This window comes from Strigops habroptila, chromosome Z (assembly GCF_004027225.2).
Source record: "Strigops habroptila isolate Jane chromosome Z, bStrHab1.2.pri, whole genome shotgun sequence".
Lineage (NCBI taxonomy): Eukaryota > Metazoa > Chordata > Aves > Psittaciformes > Psittacidae > Strigops > Strigops habroptila.
The window spans coordinates 72,929,882-72,951,480 of NC_044302.2; the positions used below are offsets into that span (position 1 = coordinate 72,929,882).

General features: G+C 37.0%; 1 protein-coding gene across 2 annotated transcripts in view; it reads left to right on the plus strand.

Moving 5' to 3' along the window:
* The first annotated feature begins 1,176 nt into the window (after window positions 1–1,176).
* The window catches only part of GLIS3 (GLIS family zinc finger 3), a 114,982-nt gene continuing 94,559 nt past the window's right edge, over window positions 1,177–21,599 (plus strand). Inside the window, exons 1-2 of one of the 2 annotated variants that reach the window (XM_030470358.1) lie at window positions 1,177–1,370; window positions 7,030–8,155. In XM_030470358.1, coding sequence (XP_030326218.1) covers window positions 1,240–1,370; window positions 7,030–8,155 — 1,257 coding nt within the window. In that variant the 5' untranslated portion in view covers window positions 1,177–1,239. The remainder of the gene's footprint in view (window positions 1,371–7,029; window positions 8,156–21,599) is intronic. The other variant, XM_030470359.1, reaches the window with a different exon arrangement.

The following is a 21,599-nucleotide window of genomic DNA, read 5'->3' on the forward strand; positions in this document are numbered from 1 at the left end:
AGGAGATTAAAGGATTTGGATTTTCTTCCTATGACTGAGGACTGTAAATGCCTTAATGTACTTTGTGGATTTCACAACGCATTTGAGTATCTTGGAAAAAAATAGTATGTGAGTTTTACAACCAAGTCAAAAGTAGATTTAATTTGGAAAATTATTTAAATTGAAAGTACTTTTCACTATTTCCCCTGATGTTGCTATCCTGCTTTGGGGAGTGTTCTGAACATGGGGAAGCAGCTAGAAATGTGAATCATCTCAATATTAATTTCCAACTGTGATAAGCATTTGCTATATCCAGTAACTTCCATATCACAACCTACATTTTTCATCTTGTTTTGATGCAGAGGATCTTACAAACCACCATCTGTAACCTAAATCAGAACACGACATACATGGAGCATTTTGCAGATATGTCCCACTTGCTAGCTACCTTTGTAATCATCTCAGGCTACTGTGTAATAGCCATCAGTTTGAGTCATGGCAACAGTGATTAACAGCAGATTGTGGCCTTTTAAAGAAAGTCCAGAATGCTTCTCTGGTTGATTTAGCTCAAATTCCTCTTCCCAGCCCTCCGAGGGATGCTGGGCTCCTGCTGTATCTCTCTCCTGCCATGGAAACTATGTAGCCTGTGTGCTTCCTCACACCAGCCTTGTTACATGGGTTGCATTTGCATGCATGCCTGTAGTCCCTTGCTTTTTGGATGGCTAGTGGTAGAAAGGATGGAAGGGTTTGCAGTGGCTTGGAGCTGTGGTGCTTGGTAGGATTCAAGGCACAGCAGTGTTCCTTCACCCTCCTTGTATTTTCTCTTCCCGCCTTCAGAGAATGGTGCACTTACAGCTTGGCTGTCTCTCAGCTGAGGGCTGCTCTTTTACCTGGACTCTTTTTTTAAAAAAAGTGGTCTTTTTAAAGATGTTTCTCCATGGTGCCTGGTCTTTAGTTTATGTACTTCAGCACACATTTTAAATGTACAAAATTTATTAATTCACCTTTAAAATACTGCTTTTTGTGTTGGGAGAGGCTTGCAGAATCCTTGTATTGGTTCACTGTTGCATCCTTATCTGAATATACATGGTTCCAGTCGCTTTTCTTACGTTGCAAAGTGAGTTTTGTGGCCTCATCATGGGTTCGTGGAAGATGAATACTAACCTGCCTTGTTTATTTTTAGGAGGTCTTGGTTGTGGACCCCAGTGCAAGTCCATTGGAAAAGGCAGCTACAACAATGTAATAGTCACCAGCAGTCCCATGACAGTTCAACAGCTGGGACCTGTTTCACTTCCTGCTAATCAGGTTTCAACAGCATGCAACCTGATCAACCCTAGCTTACAGAGGTCTATGGATGTTTCCACCCTGGGTCCTTCTCCATCAAATACAAGGTCCTGAGTTACTTTTTTATATTTCGTACTTTAAAAAGAGGATATTTTAATACTCTTGTAATTTAAATGCAACCTTTCTGATGATTAAAATGTCCTGAATGATGCCCTGTTATGCCATGGGAAATTTCATTCACTGCAATTTAATTTACATCAGCTATAGTCGTACTGTTTGGATCATTGAAATCATGGGTGAAATTTGTCCACGCATTTTCTATGCTTTGTAGGTCTTTTTCATAGTCACTTAACTATATCTTTGTAATAAGGACAGGAAATGTTATGGAAGATGAAAGCAGACATAGTCCACGTGTTGCACCTTCAGGAGCAGTGACCTACTTTAAGCTTACGTAGTACTAAAAGTGCTATGTTGGTGCCTGTTGAGTTACACTAATGTCAGAGAAAAAAACCTTAAATGCCCTCTCTCATCCTTATCAAATACCTTTGCTTTCAAATTGTTCAATTGTTTACATAAGTAATCAGATCAGTTGTTCCCAATCTGTACTGAGCCAGCAGTTCATTTTATCTGTTAGACTTGTGTCCCTAAAAACTTGTCCATTTTCCTAGCTCTCATGGGTAGTTTAATAAAAACTATGGCTTCTTCCTGTAAATGTTGCCTTTTTGTATCACTAAACCACAGATAAATCTTCATTAATTAATTTTTAAATGCTTAAATAACTTTTGAGATTATGGCTAGGAGTATTATCAGCAAAAATGAAGGGAAAATAGTCATTTATCCGTACAAATACATTAAGCACATCCTTGCATATTAGTTAAATATACAGTGCTAAAACATGCTGGCGTGTTATTTCAGAAGCTACATTCCCACTTTTATAGATGTGACTTGTGGAACAGTTGCTTACTGAGTTGAAATGTAACTGTTCTTATTTACAAAAGGCCACAAGAGTCTTTACTCTCAGGACAGTTTCCATTTTACTACACCACTTTATTACAAGGCAAGGAGCATTCTTGAAAGAATTAAAATTCGTTTTATGTAACTGGAAGAAAATTTTGCTTTACTCTAAGATGGTTTGTGACATTTCTTGTTGCTTAGTTGTAGAGACTGAGTTCCCCAGGACAATTTACGTAATTAATTACGTATAAATGTTTCAAGGAAAACCATTCTTTGCTAAGATGAAGATAGATGACAATCCAGAGACATGCCTTTGAGACAGAACAGAACTGATGATACAACACCATCATTAAGTAATTATTACTTACTTAATAAGTTCTAGGTGTGCCTGTATGGTTCCAAACACTGTTGTTTTTATCTGAATGTGTGGTTGGGTGTACTGTGTCAGCACTGAGTTTTGCATTTTTGTTTTTATTTTAAAGAAACATTTACTAAGGATGAACTGAAGTTGAAACTCTGGCAGAATAGAGTCTCTAGTGTCCCTAGAGTCTCTTTTAATAATTTATCAATGAAGGTGTTATAAAATCAGTTTGCCACACCAAGAATGTGAATTTCAGCAATTTGCCCTCAAATTGACCATTTTATAGGGCAAAACAAGTTTAAAGTCAGGTTTTAATTCACAGATTGTTGAAACACTTCCGCCCCCCCCCCCCCTTTTTTTTTTTCTTTTTAAATTACTTCAGCAATAAACTGCATTGGCCTAAACCAGTTGCCTAGAATGACTCCATAATCCTTCGTGGGCTGAGTGCTTTCCCTGGACTGTATCTCTCAGGCGTCATGAACTGTGCTATGGCAGGTCAATCCAAACCAAATTACTTGCTGAACCGAATCAAACCAAAACAACTTGTCTTGATTTTTGCTGATAGAAGAAGGAAAAAAATTCGCATTTTTCATATATATTCCATGAAGGATAAAACCTTCCCCATCTTTTTAGAGTTTCCCAAAAACTTTTTCAGAGTATTCAGTTATTCTGCTTGAAACCAGATGCAATATTGTGATTCACTTTGATGCAAGTCAGGAAAGGGCCTAGGAAAGAAGGCCTACTTTTGTCTAGTAAATCTGAAGACAAGGCAAAAAGATAAGAAAACATAGTTTTCATTCTTCCGTGTTTATGTATAGGAGTTTTGTGTATGTAGGAGTTTATGTGTAGGGTTATACTTGACATTGTGGCCTCTGTACACAGAGGAAGAAGAGAAAGTAATTACAAGTAATCTCTTGTAAATATTCATAAAAGATCTCAAGCTGGTTTAGATTACAATAAGTAGATGTGCCAATTAATACCATCTGAGAATCTGGCACAATGGTATAGCTGGCCCTGCATTTTCCTGTTAGGTATATTTACTTTCCCCCAGAAAACTACTTAGTCACAGTATAGACTGGGTTTTAAAGGAATTTTCTTTGTTTTGAGAGCTGGAATCTTCATTGCTTTTGAGTTTAGAGGCTTAATCTGAGGCTTCTTCAGATTATCTGGCTCTTACTTATTGTGTACTTGAAATTCTGGGCCAAATTGTTTGCTCGTTTTCTTCTGAGACTTTTGAAATTCAGTTTTTCTTCAGCTTCACTTGTGGGTATGTCCCTTTGTGTTAGGCATTAGTAGCTTTTTGAATGACACTGGTTCTATTAGGCATCTGATTAAAATTCTTGACATTACAGAACCAGACTTGTTACATTGGTGATTTTTTTTTTTTCCTACTTATAAAAGAAAATAAATAATCAAACTGGCAAAAAAGCCCAAACCAACCCTATTTGTATTTTCCGGATACAAATATATATATACTAGCATGGAAAAATCAAACCTTACTTACTCCTCTTGCTCTGTTGAAGACTGTGGAACTGTTTTGGGGTCACAGCATACAAACATGATTTAACTGCCCTGTAATGAACTGAACTTTAACAAAGCCCATTGATAACAGACCCAACAGCCTGAATATTCTTTTTTTCCAACAAATAATTATCCCTTTAGATCTGAATCTTGCACAACTTTGACCTGATATAGCAATCCCATTTTTCTCATTTCTCTCAATGCAAACTGTAGTCAGCATGTTAATTGTGCTTTTCTTCAGTGGTGTGTTTTGAAAGTGCCATTTAAGCCCTGATGGAGTAACATAACCTTCATAACAGTAGCCTATGCTGACATTCAACCTGAACAGGATGTTTCTTACAAAACAATGTTCAGCAAATCAACAATCCATTACAAAGCAAGTATCTTGAGCAAAGGAGCATTTACCCCTTGATCCTGTAGGTCACCACAGCAAGTTTGGGTGATATTTAAAGCTACATTTTCACTGTTCATGAGCTATCTCAGTGCACAGATGTAGCACCTGCAAATTGCTTTGTCTCTCCCTCAGCCCGTGCCAAGCTTCCCCTCTAGACAAAAGAGAGCTGAGGGGGCAGCCAGGGTGCCCTGACATCAATTCCCCTCCTCCAGCTCTTCAGCAATGACTGAGCAGTGTTCTTGTAGCATGGTCCAACCCTTAAATAAAAGTCACTGCAAAATGGCTTTTCTTTCTTCACAGTTGTTTGACTCTCAAGTGTTGGAAAATGCTATAATAACAACTAGTAGGAAAAAAATCCCATCACTCAGGGAGTGCTTGTGTGATGGGCAGAATAAGATAACAAAGACACTGTGATTTTTCATCTTTAACTTCTAAGGCTAGATCTGAGTGTGGAAAACTGTATACATTTCTCTCACCTGAATGACCTTGCCTAGTGTTTTCATTATTCTTTCAACCTTGCTGGTCTAATTGAAAGATAATCCACAGATCTCAAAGGCGAAAAGTCTATTTACAAAAAGCAAAATCATGGAAATTTGGTAAATATTACTATATACACTGGGAATATCTCCAGAGCCATTGTTTAGGATCTGTTCTTGCTCTCTTGGGTTGACTGATGTTGTTTTAAATGGGATTTCCAGTTTCAGCCTACCACCAATCACCACTTCAGTAGTTTCATCTATCTCTACCGAAGCTGCAGTCGCTGCAGTAGGGCTGTGGTGCAGACATATGATGCAAGTATGAGCCTTAACAGATCCGTCCCATGGTCTCATATATCTTCAGTATAGATACTAAAGCAGTATCTATAAGAAAATCTTGGAGAACTCAGAAGCAACTGCAATATTGCTTACCCTGAGTAGATAACAGAACTTGCTTCCCTATTAAAAAAAAGAAGCAAGTCAAATAGCTAGTAGAACTGCCTCCTCAAAGATAGTTGCTGTGACCATGTCTGTATCAAGAAGGAGATGAGATTTGGTTTTATTAATTTTCTTTATGGTGCATACTTTTCTCTTTTCAAAAATGGAGGTTTGTAGCAATATAAAAACATGCAATAAAATAATTATAAACAACTACAGGAATACCTTTGTAAATAAGAATACATTATGCCTTACCTGCATGACAGTTCCTGTGGAATATTGCATGCAAATATTTCATATACTGTTTATTTAGAGCTTTTAGAAAATATATTTCAACACCTGGTATTTAAAGTACCTATTAGTATTTAAGGTACCTTAGTAGCACTTATTAGCTCTCTTTTTAAAGTTAATTTGACCTCCTGAAGTCTTTGTACAATACGGGGAACTATTGTGGATCTTGGTTTTTATGTGAGAAGGTAAGAAGCAGTGATTGACTTGTCCACCTTAAAAAATGCAGTTTAGACGTGGAGGAGGAACTAAATTTCCCATTTACTGAATCCATCATTGAAATTCTATGCTTCTTCAAAAGTGTAATTTGAAAATAATTAACCCAGGAATTAATCCCCAAAAATGTAAGATGCAGAGGCTTCTGTGTCTATGAGATCTCCAGGTTTATCTAGCTATGTATCTGGTTCTTCCTACTGCTAGAGCCCCTAAAAAATTTAAATTAATACACTGATAGCACTGCTGGCTGACAGGAGATCCAAGTCTGCCATGTGAACTGAAAACAGAAAGACATAAATACACTTGGCCTTTACCCAGCATTTGCAGCCATGAACCAGGGACCTTGATGTTCTTGTACTTCCTTTTTATACTTTTCTGTAGAAAACAGTACTGTTAAGAGCTTATGAGTTCTTTTTTTAAGCTACCAGTAGAACATTTGCAGTATAAACAAGTTTCACATTATTTCTATGAAAAACAATGATAATAGCAAGATTACACTTTTATGATAATTTAGACTGCTGACTTGGAGGCAGGTAAATCATCAGAACAAAACTAAATAAACCACTTCAAGTAGCTCTTCTACATTATTCATTTTGTTTGGTTTGTAAATTTAGATATCTGTATTTATAAACTTGAGCTATCTCTGTAGAGACAACTATTTGTATGCATTACAATTACATTCAGGTTAAATATTTATTCTTTATTAATAAGTTTTCTTCCTGTTCTTTGCCAGCAAAATAATAGTAAACTCAAATCAATACGAGTTTCATACAAGGCAGGAGCATAATGCACTGGCTTCAGAAGTCCAAACCCATTTATACCACAGCTGATGAACAGATTTACATTGATTTCTGCAGTGATATATCAAGAACATTTACGGCAACTTTTCTTTAAAATCTTTAAGTTTTGAAGTTGGTTTCTTAAGTGACCTTTTTACATATGTATTACCCATGTATGCCTCCTGGTATGTTAACAGAGAGTACTGAAGTTGAGTACTTAAAATTACAGAGAACTTTTTTCACATGTAGCCTTTCTTTACTTTTATGTGTGTGAGAAAATAGAAGGACTACTGTTGAATTGTCTAACTGCTTACTTATTTTGTTGTGCCTTTATTCCAGGTTGCTCTTGTCACATGGGTCTCTGGCTCCTATGACATTAAGCTCGTCAGAAAGTCAGTCCACTTTGAGTGTTAAGCAAGAGTGGTCGCATGGGTACAAGACACTTCCTTCTGTTGCTCCTGACCAAGGTTTTCAAAACAGCAGTGAGCTTGGGGACTTACTAAATTTTTCACCTGGAACATCTGTGTCTGGTAACTGCATATCTAACTCATTACCATCCTACTTATATGGCACAGAAAATAAGCATTCCCCTTACACTAGTCCTCACGATTCCTCAGCCCAGTCTCAATCAGCCTGCTCCAAAAAAAGATCACTCACTCTAACTCCTCTGTCTGATGGCATTGGGATTGACTTCAATACAATCGTCTGTACATCCCCAACCTCTCTGGTGGCCTACATCAACAGCTCCAGGACATCACCAGCAAATGTCTCCCCACAGCCTGAGGTCTATGGACACTTTTTGGGAGTGAGAGGAAGCTGTATACCCCAAAATTGCTCTATTCCATCTTCCCAGAAAGACCTCCCCATGGCTAATGGCAATATCACCTTGTCAGGGTACACTGATAATGGGGCTGGCGAGTACCAGCGGATGCAGCAGCTGGAGCAAACCAGCTTGCAGACGGATGCTACCAGTAACATGGTGATCCAGGCAGGCATGCTACCTGCAGACAACCAGGTGGTGGACATCCTGAAAGAGGGACAGCTGGACGACTTCTCAAGCCATACGGTTGACATGCCTCTTCCACCCCTGCTGCCACCACCTCCTTCTCAAGGGCCACCACCACCATACCACGCTCACCAGCACCGGCATCCACACAACCTCCCCAGTTGCATTCACTCGTTGGCTGTGCCTCTTTCTGCTCCAGGCTCCCTGCTTGATGAAGACAGTGAGTCAGGTGATTTCAACGGCAAGTATGGCTGTTGTTGGGTAGACTGTGGTGCACTGTATGACCAGCAAGAGGAACTTGTGCGGCACATAGAGAAGATTCATATAGACCAGAGGAAAGGAGAAGACTTTACTTGCTTCTGGGCAGGGTGCCCACGAAGGTACAAGCCATTTAATGCCCGTTATAAACTGCTGATTCACATGAGAGTCCACTCAGGAGAGAAGCCGAACAAATGCACAGTAAGGCTGAATTCTGTCTCTCATACTAATAATAGGCCCTCTATTACTCATGAAAATACAAAAAATTTGTAATTCTGCCTTTGTTTTTCCAAGTTAATGCTGTGCTTTTTTAACTAGTCTGTGTGAATGAATGACTGTTCCATCTTTCCAACGAGATTGAAAGGAAAGGTAGTCTTTAATTTGATATGCAGTGACAGACAGGGTTGGACAAAATGTTATTTTCTAATTTTATAATCTTTTACTGTAGACTGCAAAATTGACATAGTAGACCTTGATAATGTACAACTTAAAGTACCTTCAGTACTTCAGTACCTGCATAAAGGAAACACGTGGGAAAAGTGCTGCAGAATAAATGGCACAATTTTACTCTTGCCTCATGTTACTCCTTTTAGACTTGAGGAATTTTCAGGATCTTGCATAAAGTTACCATGAAAAACTGAGAAGAGTTGGGTGTTTTTTTAAGGCAGTTATTTGTTTCATTACTAACAAAAAATAGACCCACAGCCCTGTTTTCATGAATACAGTAGGAATTAAGCACATAATTTCTCTGTTTGGAGATTCTAGCAGTGAGCATTCAACCTCCAAAGTTTTTCTTGCTGCTTTTCTTAAGGTCATTGCAAGTCAGTCTCACACATATGTAATCACATGGGGTAACCATCTAGCCAGTAAGCCGTAGAATCACTTTATGTTTAAATTCCAGTGAACAACCTATAATCTCTGTAATTAAGATTCTTGATTGGCCTTACACATAGTCTGTATTTTGGATGACGATTAGCTTACCTTTGCTGTGTGCTTACTTAGTGCCAGCAGAAAGTAATCTCACCAGTGCTGTTTCCAATCCTCAGCATTACCTAACAAAATAAGGAGTATATAATTTCTAGGAATAACTCTTAGTATTATTCACTTGAAAAAAAACATACTTATTTATACGTTATGAAACGTAAATTGGTCCTGGAGTCTATTTCTATTTGTGTGCCTAGTTAAATAATTTTCTTACTATGAGGTAGATGTTTGCTTGTGCAGTAGATAGAGGAAACTTTTTTATTTCACTTTTGTTACATCAAAGGGCCAATCTCTTTGAGGGAGAGCAGATATCTTCCCAGATTTCTCTCTTAAAGAATCTGGTAGAGGTTGGGTCGCAACACTAGGAAGGCTCTTTTATCTTTCCCTTTAGTCACACCAGACCCTGAACTCGGGCTCTCTGGATACTTTTTCAAAAATTCCATAATACTATCTTTTCTGCTCTCCAGATATATTGCATTGGAGTTTACTGTTAATTTCAGTTCCTCTTCATGGATTTCTTTTCAGCTCTGTGGAGAGAGAGAAAGGGAGAAAAAAGAATTATTAGGAATAAAGAAAGTAATATTTTAAGGGAATAGCACTTGGAGAAAAGGGACAGAGACAGACATCAACAGATGAGTTAGGACAGACAATGGTATGAAGAAAGAGCTGGAATGGTGAAAGAGCATTGTAAAAAGAGTAATGGAGGTACCCAGCATCTTCTAGTAGGAGAATTATGGTGAGGGATCCAGTAGATCAGGGAAAACATTGTGTTAGTAGCACTCTATACTCCCTGCCCTGCCTATTCAGAAAGGATGCTTACAGTGACCTTCTCATGATTATGAGGCCTCCTTGAGGACTCCTTAGCTTTGAATGAATTGTCATTCACTGATAATAAATATGTTAATGTTTAAGAGGATAGAGTACTTCATATGATAACATTTTTAAGATTACTAAACCTAAAGCGTGTGCCACATCACGCTGTGTCACAAAAATGTAAGAGGTGTCTGTATTAGCTTCTCAGAGAGGATCGCTGTCATAAACATTAAAAAGTGTGATTACTTTCACTGAAGTTCATTAAGTATTGCTGGATTATTGCTAGATAGTGCCAAGAAGTTTGTGTATCAGAACCAGCAGCCACATGCTTATCTTGCTTTCATGTTTAGAAGTGTAATGAAATGTAGAAATAGGGTGACATATACACCCCTTATAATGTGGGTGTAAATCTGGAACATAGGCCTCCTTTCTTGGGACAGAATGCAGAAACGGCATTCTTTAGCAGGGTTTGAGAGGAACAGCTAGCTGTCTTCTCCCTTTATCATTTCACAAATGCCATGAAATTGGAAAAGAATATTTGGCTTTCTAATGCTCAGGGGGTATGGTCTGGAAGTATCTCAATATGTTTAGGAAACTGTTCTTCAGCCAGACTTCATACCTTTCTCACCAAGCAGTGGAATTTACATTCATATCAATTCAGTTCAAGGTTTTAAACTGAGATTTTAAGTGAGGTACTAAGGAGAACACTTTGGGCAAGATGATCATGAAGTATGATTTCTGTAATTAACAAAAAATATGCAAAAGAAATCTCAAGCTTTTCACCAAGCCAGTATGAATGTATGCATTTAAGTGATAAATTGAAACAATTAATTCATAGTCTTTATTTGTCCACCTAGGGTCTTTCTATAGTTTATTTATGCCTCTTTCACTAAGAACATTAGAAAGTAAAAGTTTACGTCCACTGCAGTTTGCAGACTAATAAAAGGCAGTCTAGTAGATGAAGGAGGGAAGGAAAGATATCACATCTATTATGTGAACCAACCAGATTTACTACAGAGAATATATATCAGAAGCAGTAGGTCTTTGGGAGGAACCTATCTTAAGGTAGTGTATCAAGACATCCTGTAATTAAAGGCAGCCAGTTCCACTAGTCACCTTAGTAACATCACACAGTAGTCATTGTGTGAGCATTGTATGTGTTGATAGTTCTTAACATTTTGCAAGAGACAATCTTCTCATTAAGCATATATTGCAATGGGTCCTAGTCAGTATATTCATCATGCAGATGAGTGCAGAAAGTGTATCATCTTACACTGTTTTGTATATCCCAATGGATTGCTGTGATAGTTCAGCAAGCTTTGCAAGATTTTAGTATTACAAGGTGAGGGTTACTTCCAAATTGTGTTACTGTAACACAGAATCAGATGCACAACTAATTACAAGCTGAACTTCATAAAATCATTTTATTCTTCCCTGTTATCACCCTGTGATGATGAAATCATATATTTGAGAAGAGACTTGAAGAACAGCTAGGACTGCAGTTAAAATCAGAGTCAAGTAGAATATTCCTTTGACTTCAGCAGTACTTTTGCCACATCTGAAATAGTTTCTATTTACCTATGTAACAAAAATTTGAAATGATATATTATAGTTACAAGTGATACTCTAGTCATTAGTTCCTTCTCATTCTGGATGAGCAGTCTTCTTCAGTTCTGGAATATGAAAGTGTTGTAGAGTGAGCATTAATCAGATAGCAGCATATAAAAGCTTGTGATGATTATGATAATCAGATCCAAACATAAAGTCAAGCATTCTTAAGGTCAAAATCTTACAATATACTTGTCCCTCTGCATGGAACGAATGAGGGTGGAGTGGAAAATAATTGCATACTGGTCCTGATAGATTTGTTTCATATTCTTGTTCTTCCTCGAATCAGGCTCTTTTTTTCCAGCTTTAACCGAATTTGCTGATGAAGCTGCATGCTCAAATTAGGTTTTAGCAATTTGATCCAGTATACTTTCTCTGTGTACTGAAAAATCGTGGTGTATTTTTCATTCCTGCCCATTTTTAGAATATTGGTCCTTGTTCTAAAAATAAGGCACTTCAATTTTAAAAAGAATTATTTTAATGGAGGCTTGCTTTTTGTTTTGTAATGGAAGCCAAAGTAGGTGAATATACTTGCTTTGCTTTATTACGTGGAAATTTGTGAAGTTAAAGAGTACCTGCATGCAAGAGGCCTCACTTGAATTTGACTTGTTTGGAATAGGAATTCATTAAATAGCTGCTAGAATGTATTGGGCTCCCTCACTTTTCGTTGAAACATGTTTCAGGTTCTGTTCTAACTTAACTGCATCTGGAATGCATTCTTCTTTTCAGTGGCCTGGTTTAAAGACTGAAAAAAAGTTATTAATGACACGGTAAGATATATATAGCGTCTATTCCTAAACTTCTTATTGGAAGATGTTGGGGATTTAGACTAGATGATCTTTGAAGGTCCCTTCCAACCCAAACTATTCTATGATCCTATGATTCTTTATATAAAGTAGGTATGGCATGTCAAATATGTTGTATTTATTTATTAATCTATTCATTAGCTTGTACTTTGTAGGAAGAAGTTAAAGAAGAAAAAGTTGAATAAAAAGTGGATATTGAAATGCAAGCAGTTAATATGCCAGTGTTTGAGATAAAGTCTGTAACATTTGCCAGCAGTTACCATACAGTGGTATCTGAGGTTCCCTCAGATTTCCTCTGGATTAGAAAAGAAGAGAATTTCCAGTAGCTGTGGAAACTCCACAGCAGCAATTGGCAAATGCCGAACTTTTGCTCTCTTCGGCTGTACCTGTGAGGTTATTTTCTACTCAGTGTTCCTTCTTTTATAGTGAGTATTTCTGTACTTTTCAAGTTCAGCTGCAATGAGAGGTACTTAATTAGTCTTCTTGTCATGCTGTGCAAACAGTAAGCTTAATAAATTTATTCTAGTGTAAATAGCAACAGCATATTGTTAGAGATAAATTTCAGGCTCTATTCTTGCAGTTTCATTCAGGTACACTAGGAATGCTTCCCCTTTTGACACTGAATTAAATCTTTCTGCTTTTTGTAAGACCTGAACGATGTTTCAGCACAATGCCATTAATATTTTGAAGTATGGGATAGTAGTACTTATACTGCACCTTTTATCACAGCTGCTTGATGTGATTTAAACCAATAACATTGCTAGTATCCCTGTCAGATTTGAAGCAACATCCATGTAACTTCTGCTAACCATCTAAAATTGTCCTGCAACACACACGTCTACTAAGCATGTGAAATAGAAGGTATGGTTAAAATAAAACCCCATAAAACTTAACACACTTGTAAAATGCTTTTTTTGAGACACAAGTGAACATCTTTGGGTGAGCAGGCATATTTAGATAGAAGCTATCTATGCTACTTGAAGAACATGTGCTTGGAAGATGGTGTTCAAGACGAAAATTTGATTAAAACCATTAAATCCATTCTGTAAAAATTAATGGGATTTTTTTTTTTTCCATCTAAAGGCTTTAGCAGTGTGCTTTCATATGGTGTGTTATATATGGCATGTACTATATGCGATAAGACCATATCAAATCCTGTATTGCACTGGCGTCTTGAAAAAGTAGAAACTATACTTTTTTAAATATTTTTTTAAATTCACTAAACTAACTAAAAGAGAAATACCATGGAAAAGGAAGAGATGTATGAGTAATTAGACTATATAATGGTGTATAGACACCAAAAAGCCGAGTTTTAGTTTGCTACCATAAAGCTAAGCCTTCCTAACTTCTGCAATTTTAGTAACCTACTGGCTTTGGTTATGATGTTTTAGCTGTTTAAAGGAAAAACAAATTATGAATTGTGGGTGTGCCTCCACAAACAGCTCAAATTCCTGTGATCACATCAGATGGCACCTAGCCCAAGCAAATAAATCTTATCTCTAAGCAATGGTACTAATGCTCTTTCAATACTATTCTTTCGATACGAAATACATAATGCATCCATAGTTCAAAATGTAATGATATACGCTTTTCCTGTGGCTGCTCAAGATGCACAACTTCCAGTTGAGTTCAGTGAGCACCTGAAGTAAGCCTTTGGTGTTCAAACTGACCCTTAAATCATCGCGTCTCGTTATACATTCAAAAATGCAAAGCAAACTCCTTTCTACATGCAGATGTAGGACTGATGAAGGTGAAAACCAGCAGCCAGAAACCTGTCTTTTTTGTTGCAGAATAAAATTTCTGAAACCTTATACTTGTTCTTCTAATGAATAATTTGGTTCTTCTGTTAAGTATTTGAACCAGCTTTTCTTGCCTTTTGACTTAGATATTTGGAAAATTTAAGACAGATTTTGAATTAACTTTTTCAAACAGTCATCTTTTTAGTTTCACTGTAATCCAGAACGTGGTTGTGAAGTATCCAAAAAGAACAATGAACTTTCCTAATTACACAAACACTTATGTTTATGTGGAAAGGTTTCTAATTTATTATCTCTTTGTGCTTGTGGATAGGCACAAAGATTATATTTTATTTATAAGATTATATTTTTTATGTTCATTTCCCTGTGGCAAGATTTTAATTGAACATTTTTGAGATTTTTTGCATTGCTGTACCAAACTATAAGTAAATAGTAAACTAAAAAAAATGAAGCACTCTTAAAAATTTCACCTGAGGAAGACAAGAATCAGCTCAATTCACTCTGATCTCTGAAGAAATTCTATTCTACTACCACTGTAGTCCCAATTAGCGGAGGTGGCATTTAAATGTTAAAGATGTTAAATGTTTGTGTACTTTTACAGAGAGATACTTGCAGAGTAGCCTTCCAAAGGACCTGTAGAGTATCAGGCTTAAGCACTGTTCAGAACATGACTATAGGGAACCTTTCCAATAATGGTTGAAATTGGCTTTTTGGGCAAGGATATTACCAATACAGCCAGTGCAATGGAGTCTTCTGTTATAGAAATACAACTGCTGTTGATCTTGTGTTAACAGGGCTTGAATAATTGCTGAACAAACCTTTCTGTACAAGGCTGCATGGAAACAGGGAGGTGCAGTTTGTCTGTGTAGAGAGTTGAACTGAGAAAAGGATATTCAAAAAGAGGATCTAGGGAGGATTCTGTAACAGTTTTGTCTATAACTGCTGTGGAACCCAGTTAGATCTGTTCACTGCATCTCAGTTTGCTAAACCTTGGTATAGTCACATGGTGATTTTTTTCTGGTATCACTGCTATCCACTAGGAGTGCTTGTTTTGCCTGTCTATTAAAGACTGTTTTGATTTAAGTTTGATACTTTCTTACCAAATTTTTAAGGATATAAAGCAATATATTCTGTGAGTATTCAGCTCTTGAGAATTAACACACATCATTACAAAGTTCAAGATCACAAGTGAATCATTTTAGAGAGATGTTATTGTGGTAAGAAATTCTTTTTTAAGAGCAGTTTCTGCATGAAATGTTGAGATGTAATGTTCCTCATCTGTCCATGAAGCAGTGTGCTCATTACAAAGAGTTGTTATAAATAATTTCCCTCCCTCTCTTTTCTCCCTCTTTGAATGCATTCTATTGGTCATCAACTGGCACAAGCTCAAGGAAAAGATGACAACGTGCCTTTATGGGTACTCTTGGTACATTTCTATAAATACATTCAAACAAAATTAAATTGCTTTGGCTCTTTACTATATTTCTTACTGTTTAACATTAGCAGAATTGCCTTCATGGTTAGTCAGATGTAAATATCAAGCAGTGCCACTGTTCTTCAAGGTCTGGAATGGATGCCCATGGATGTATTTTCCTAGTAACATTCAGATTTCTGTTTTAAGAAATTACAGCTATGCAAACAAGCTTATCTGGGCCGACAATAAAAAAATCGTTGATTCTAATTAGGAGTTGTCACATAATAGAAAAGGACAAGGCTTCTTTTGTTCCATGAAAAGCCTGCTTTGCCTGCTTGCAAAATGCATGGATTTCTTTCCAGTGGCTTTACATAATTGGTATGACAAAGTTTCAGTCCTGTGATCTTAGAGTTTCCAAGTGATTCAGACACACTTGTCAAACCTTATTTAAGGTATTTGATGTTAATCTTTTACAGAAGTTGGTGGACTGCATGAACATGGGGTTTGCTTTGTCTAAAGGAGTCGGCTATACATAAACTGAATTAAGGAATATTTATGTTGAGACTGCTGAGATTATCGAGAGTCCTTTTTTTAGAAACGAGCCACTGTTGAGAAACAAGGCTGCCCAGCTCTTACTGACTCACAAGGACTCTTGGCTTTTGAATGCCTGGACAAATGTGGCCTGAATCCATTGTGTAAATTAACAATGTGAGCTACTAGGTTGTGGCACTGATTTTATGTCTGCATCAGTGAAGCAGGTCCATTATCGTATAACTTGTCGAGGAAAGAGACATACAGATGGAGCAAATACTGTAGAAATCATTATAATTTATAGCTCTGCAGGCAGAGTGACTGAAAATATGCAACGTCACCAGTTAAACTCAGACTGTTAAACTCAGCTAAATGAGTCTCTGTGAAGCCTGGGTTGTGAACGTGGCATTTCAGTGAATCAATGGAGAGTTTGGTTCCAAATTAAAAGCAAGCAGTCTGCAAGATTGTTGATCTGCTTTGATTGTGATAAGGTTCTCAAAAGTCTGTCGTGTATTTGTGAAAGCTGACACTTCCTCTGAAGGCAGAGGTCTTCTGCTTCTGATTGTCAGGAGTAGTTGAAAAGCCACTGAATGCAACACTAATCTCAAATACTGCTTCTGAATCTTCACAAAGTTTGAAAAAATGGTGATGCCTTCTTTGGAAACTTATTTTGTCCCCTCATCCTTCAGCCACCTACAATGAAAAGCTTTGGGGTTAATGTCTTCATTTCTTTTACGGTTATCAGTGCAAGATACATAGTGATCATATGTTGCAGATGTTCTTTGCAAGGCTTAGAAGACAGCAAAAATGAAGTTATCATAACAAGTTGTGTTTACTAACTTTAGTTCTTATACATCTTTCATCATATTAGCATCTGGGTACTTTATTTGTTTCCATTACATAAGATGAGATGGGACTCATGGTTAGTATCCTTCTAGTACTAGTATCCTTCTGGTCTATGCTGGTGTGACAGACCCTCTGTTAGTATGAAGCAAAAATGGTATCTGGTTAGCAAGGAAACGGTATACCCTGCCACTCTCTGAATCTGAGGGAGACAGAGAAGACTGAAGTGAGCTGAATAAGGAGAATTCTTGGTTGCTTATAGGAAGGAGGATTGTGTCCATCCAGAACCTGGGTATTTCCATGACTATGAAATTCTGATACAATTTTAGCTCAAAGATGTTAGCACGAAACTGCTCTATTTGTATTTCCAGAAAATAGTAAAAGCTAGTTGGTTATCTGTCTCTCAGCATTACCTTGAGATACTGGTTTTTTTTTCTTCAATGGTATGTAATATAACTGAGAAGCGTGAGATCTTTAGTGGCTTAGAGTACACAAGGCAAGGTTACAGCAGTGTTCAGCAAGAGGCAGCTGCAAGTTCTCTATTAGATGTAATGGGGGAATCATGTCTCAGGTGTGAATACAGAGAGCATTTCTGGTGGTGTATGGATATAGAACATTTCTGTCACAATCTATGCTGGTTGCAGAGACTGGAAACAGATGCTGTGGTGTGTTTTCCAAGACAACCTGCTGCTTGTTTCTCTGGAGTATGGGGAGGAAGGACATGGGCGTGTAGTATAACTTTGACATGCTTTCAAAAGGAAAAGAAGAAAATTAAACTAGCAGGCTTTACATCATATGTGATGAGGACAATACGCCAGTTTTGGCTACTCTTGTTTTGTGCATACTTGCATTTTTTTTCCCAATTTTCAACATTTATAGACACGATTAAGTCAATTTTGTATTAGTTGTGGAGATTTCTCTTCATGGTCCTTACAAAATTCTGTGCAGAGGGAGCAGTCCACGACACTAATCATGGGTATGTGGTATTTGGATCTATTCTGGCATACGTCCAGCAAGCTCAGAGTTTAGGCTGTCAGCTCATCTCTATCTTTGTAAGACCATATAGGTACAGTCTTTGTGATCCTTAGCACCTCCCTCAGTGGACTAGTGACATAAGCCATACAAACAACAAGGTAATCTTTATTTTTTTCTCAAAAAATGACAAACTTAGTTATTTTGTTTTACCTCTAGAGTGACACTGAGGAAAATAGAAGGAATGTTCTGTCAGTGTTTTAGAATCTGACTCATTACTGGGGGTTCGGTATATATACCCTGTGGTATTATGTATTCCATGAATTTTCATTTTTATCAAAATGCATTTGTTTAAAAAAAAACCAAAACGAACAACTACTTTTTAAGATTCCTTTGTATGGTAAGAGTAAGCTGAATTAAATAGCTTGAACTCTTCCAGTTTTTGAATGGTACTTGGCATTCTTTGCATTAACCCATTCAGTGTTTCGGCTTGCTTGATCAGTAGATTTTCCAGAAACTTCATGTTTTTCCATCTGAAGTTAAAAGTTGAGACAAAATGCAATTTATCTTAATGAACTGTGGACCAAATTTAATAACAGATAGGCTTACCTTTTTAAGTTGATTAAAAACTTTACAAAGAAAAATGTTTCACTTGAGTCCTAGAAAAATAATTGTCCATTCTGTAAAAAACCCTCCTCCACAAACAGTCACTACTTCTAAAACAAATGTAGATGAACAAAGTATTGAAATGTGTTATTTAAAGTTGCACAGGAAGTTTTATTTTTAAGATTTCACACAGTGAAATATTTGACCTGTGTAAGGCACATATGTTTTGCAAAAGCTAAAACTGTAAAAGAAACACATCTATCCCTGGTAGGGAGCAGGCACAGTGTGTTGTATTTGTTTATTTATTTATTTGATTGCTTGTTTTATTTATTTTCTTTGAGTATTTTCATCTATATTAGCCTGTGGGATAAGATAAAACTCTTTGTTCTGAGGTTCTGTCTTCTCAGTCTGGTTATACCAGAGTTGCTAGCAGTGTTTGGTCATCTAAACTTCTTTGAGTTGTTGATATAAAGAGCTGATGAAATTTCTCAAGTTAGGGAAAAATACTCTAGTTTTCTTCATTTGCTGATATAATTATATATGAGATTTTGTAGGGTCAGAAGATGAGCTAATCTATGGATATTGGCATTCAATTTCAAATTATTATATTACCAGAGCTTTACATGTTACTGGCTACCTACACAACCATGATAAATCGTAATTTCTGAACACTTAGTCCACTACACCTCCTGAGGTCAGACATGCATTTTAATTTGCATTTGGAAGAGACTAGTTATATACTTGTGGTATACTACAACACAACTAATAGGTAGTAACTTGTGAAGTGTTAGTATCTTGATGACTTGCAGGTATACCTGTTGATTGCTTATGAGACAGAACTGTCAGAATTGTAAAACATTCTTGGTAGTTTTCAATAAGCCTGTTTTTTAAAATGTTTGGCAATTTTTGCAGATTAGTCCCATTTTTTTGACAGGAAAATTCTGGAGCATATCGTAACTGCTAGAAAGAAAAAACAAACAAATAAAACAAACAGCGAACCACACACAAACCCAAACTATTAGAGATTGGTACTATTTTTTGCTAGCTAATCAGGACCTTGTAAAATGCAGTTCAATCCATTAAATTTCTACATTGGTTCCCATGGTGCAAAACCCGAAGCTTGCTGTAAATCAACTGTTATCATGGGTAAGAGCTTTTCATCTGAGGTGAGAAATGTCATGAAGGGGTAGGGAAGCAGCAAAGAACTTGATCACTGTCCTTCGAACAAAGATACCCCGCGACTTTCGGCTGTATTTTCCATAGCTTGTTGGGCACCTCACAGTGAATACCTGAGTGTCCTTGAACGCGGCTTCCTGGGGAAATGTCGTTAACACTTATAATAACTTATTGGTGGTATTCAGGTCAGGTGGATTTTATTATGCCATTGTTTCATTATTGAAGAAAAGTTAATGAGATTCATCTTGATAAGCATGCAAGTGTATAGTACATGGTCCATATACCTAACTCACAGGGGATCCATCCCAGAAAAAGTGAAGTTTGGCCTCACTGGCTTTCCACGAGTGCTCGTGTCAGAATCTGGAGCTAGTTATGAATCACATTCTTAGTAAAGACACTATTGAAAACTTGTTTTGATTAGTTTTTCTTTGTAAGGTGTATGTAAACAGACATTTTGATTTTTGAGAACTTCAGAAAGCTCAGTTTTATTTGTTAGAAATACCTCTTCATAAAATATATCTTATGTAAAACACGCTTGCGCCATTTGCTGCCTGTTACAACAGCAAACAAAATATCTCAATCTTGGCCGTGTTTTGTGGTAGCAAAAACTGGATAGCCGTAGTGTGGATGCCCTTTGGTTTAAGTGGTGATGTTCCAGAATACCTGTGTATTGGGGAGGATCATAAGTTTTTGTCTGAACTGTTTGAGGAATTATACCATCCGGCATATGGATGACAGAACATGAATTAGATTGCTAGAGGTGTATTGAAAAGTAACACAGGCTTAGACTACTACAGATAGCTAAGTTGCAAGACACTTATCCTTTCACAGAAACAACAGATTTCTTTTGAGAAACTTGGATGATTCAGAAATATTTGAACACAAATCAAATCCCAAGTATCACAATACCTTCTAAGAATAATTAAAGTTGACTGTGCTAGAGCTGTAAACAAGACTCTTATCTTGCTAAACTTGCTCTGAAATTCCAGTTGGCAAGTGAATTTGTATATTTTAAATAAGGCCAAAATAACAGAACAGCAGGTGCTGTCCTGTCATTTGTCTTTTCCTAATAAAAATGGCTGTTACTGCTTAACAGCATCATTAGTTTTTCATACTAATCTCAGAGTATCTCCTTAACAACTCTTTGTTTTTTTAAGATATTAAACATATATTTTCCCTTTTTAGTACATAACTTGCGACTGGTGATATAAAAACATTCTCAAACATGGAAGCTTCTTAAGTGTTGCTGTACAAACCCATCAAATGCTAACCTTTGACATGCTTCTTTCTATTACTTGTAAGTAGGAGAAAATACCTCTGTTTTTCAAGGGCTCATAACCTCTCCAATAGAGAATAAAACTGACCTCTCATTTTGGGCAGGAGACCATCGATGGGAATGACAGCAGCATGGATAAGTGGCTTTTTCTCACCTGCCAGTGTACAACAGTAACTAGAAAACTCAGCTAACTCTGGAGTAGTATTGATTGGTGCCTTTTTTAAAAGGCATGCCTGCATTGTGTTTTGTCTCTTGAAAGAAATGCTGTAAAGGCCTTAGCTTGCAGTCAGTTAATCTCCTAGAGTAATTTGTTTACCTGATTCTAATGCCAGATGTACTATCCAGGTACAAGCCACTTTTTTGTGGTGGATAAAGAGACTTAGCTGATAAAGCAGTTTATTATGTTTCTCTGCTGTAAAGTACATTGGTCTTGCTCACAGAAAATGTTAGTACTTTCTCCTTTGTTTGAACCATACCTCTATTTTTCCAGTAATTGTTGTCTTTGACTTAGATCTCATTAGGATTATGCCAAGGTCACTGAATGGCATGTCAGCTTAATTACAGTGGCTTTCAAGCTGAACAGTTCTGACTCACAAGCAGGAATTCACAGTTAGGTAAATGAACAATCTGAAGTGTCTGAGCTGCATACCATGCAATGCTTAGCTCTGTGCAGTAAGATGCTGAGTGAAGACAGTGTTCCTTGGCTCCAGTAAATGGCAGCTGAAGTTCAAAAGCCCTTGACTTGGAACAGGACTGAGCGACCTGAAGGGTTGACCATAAGTTGCAGTTTTTAGCTATGCAATTTTAAGCAATTTAGACATGAACAGGCCTCTGTTATCCCAATTAAAAAGTTTTACAA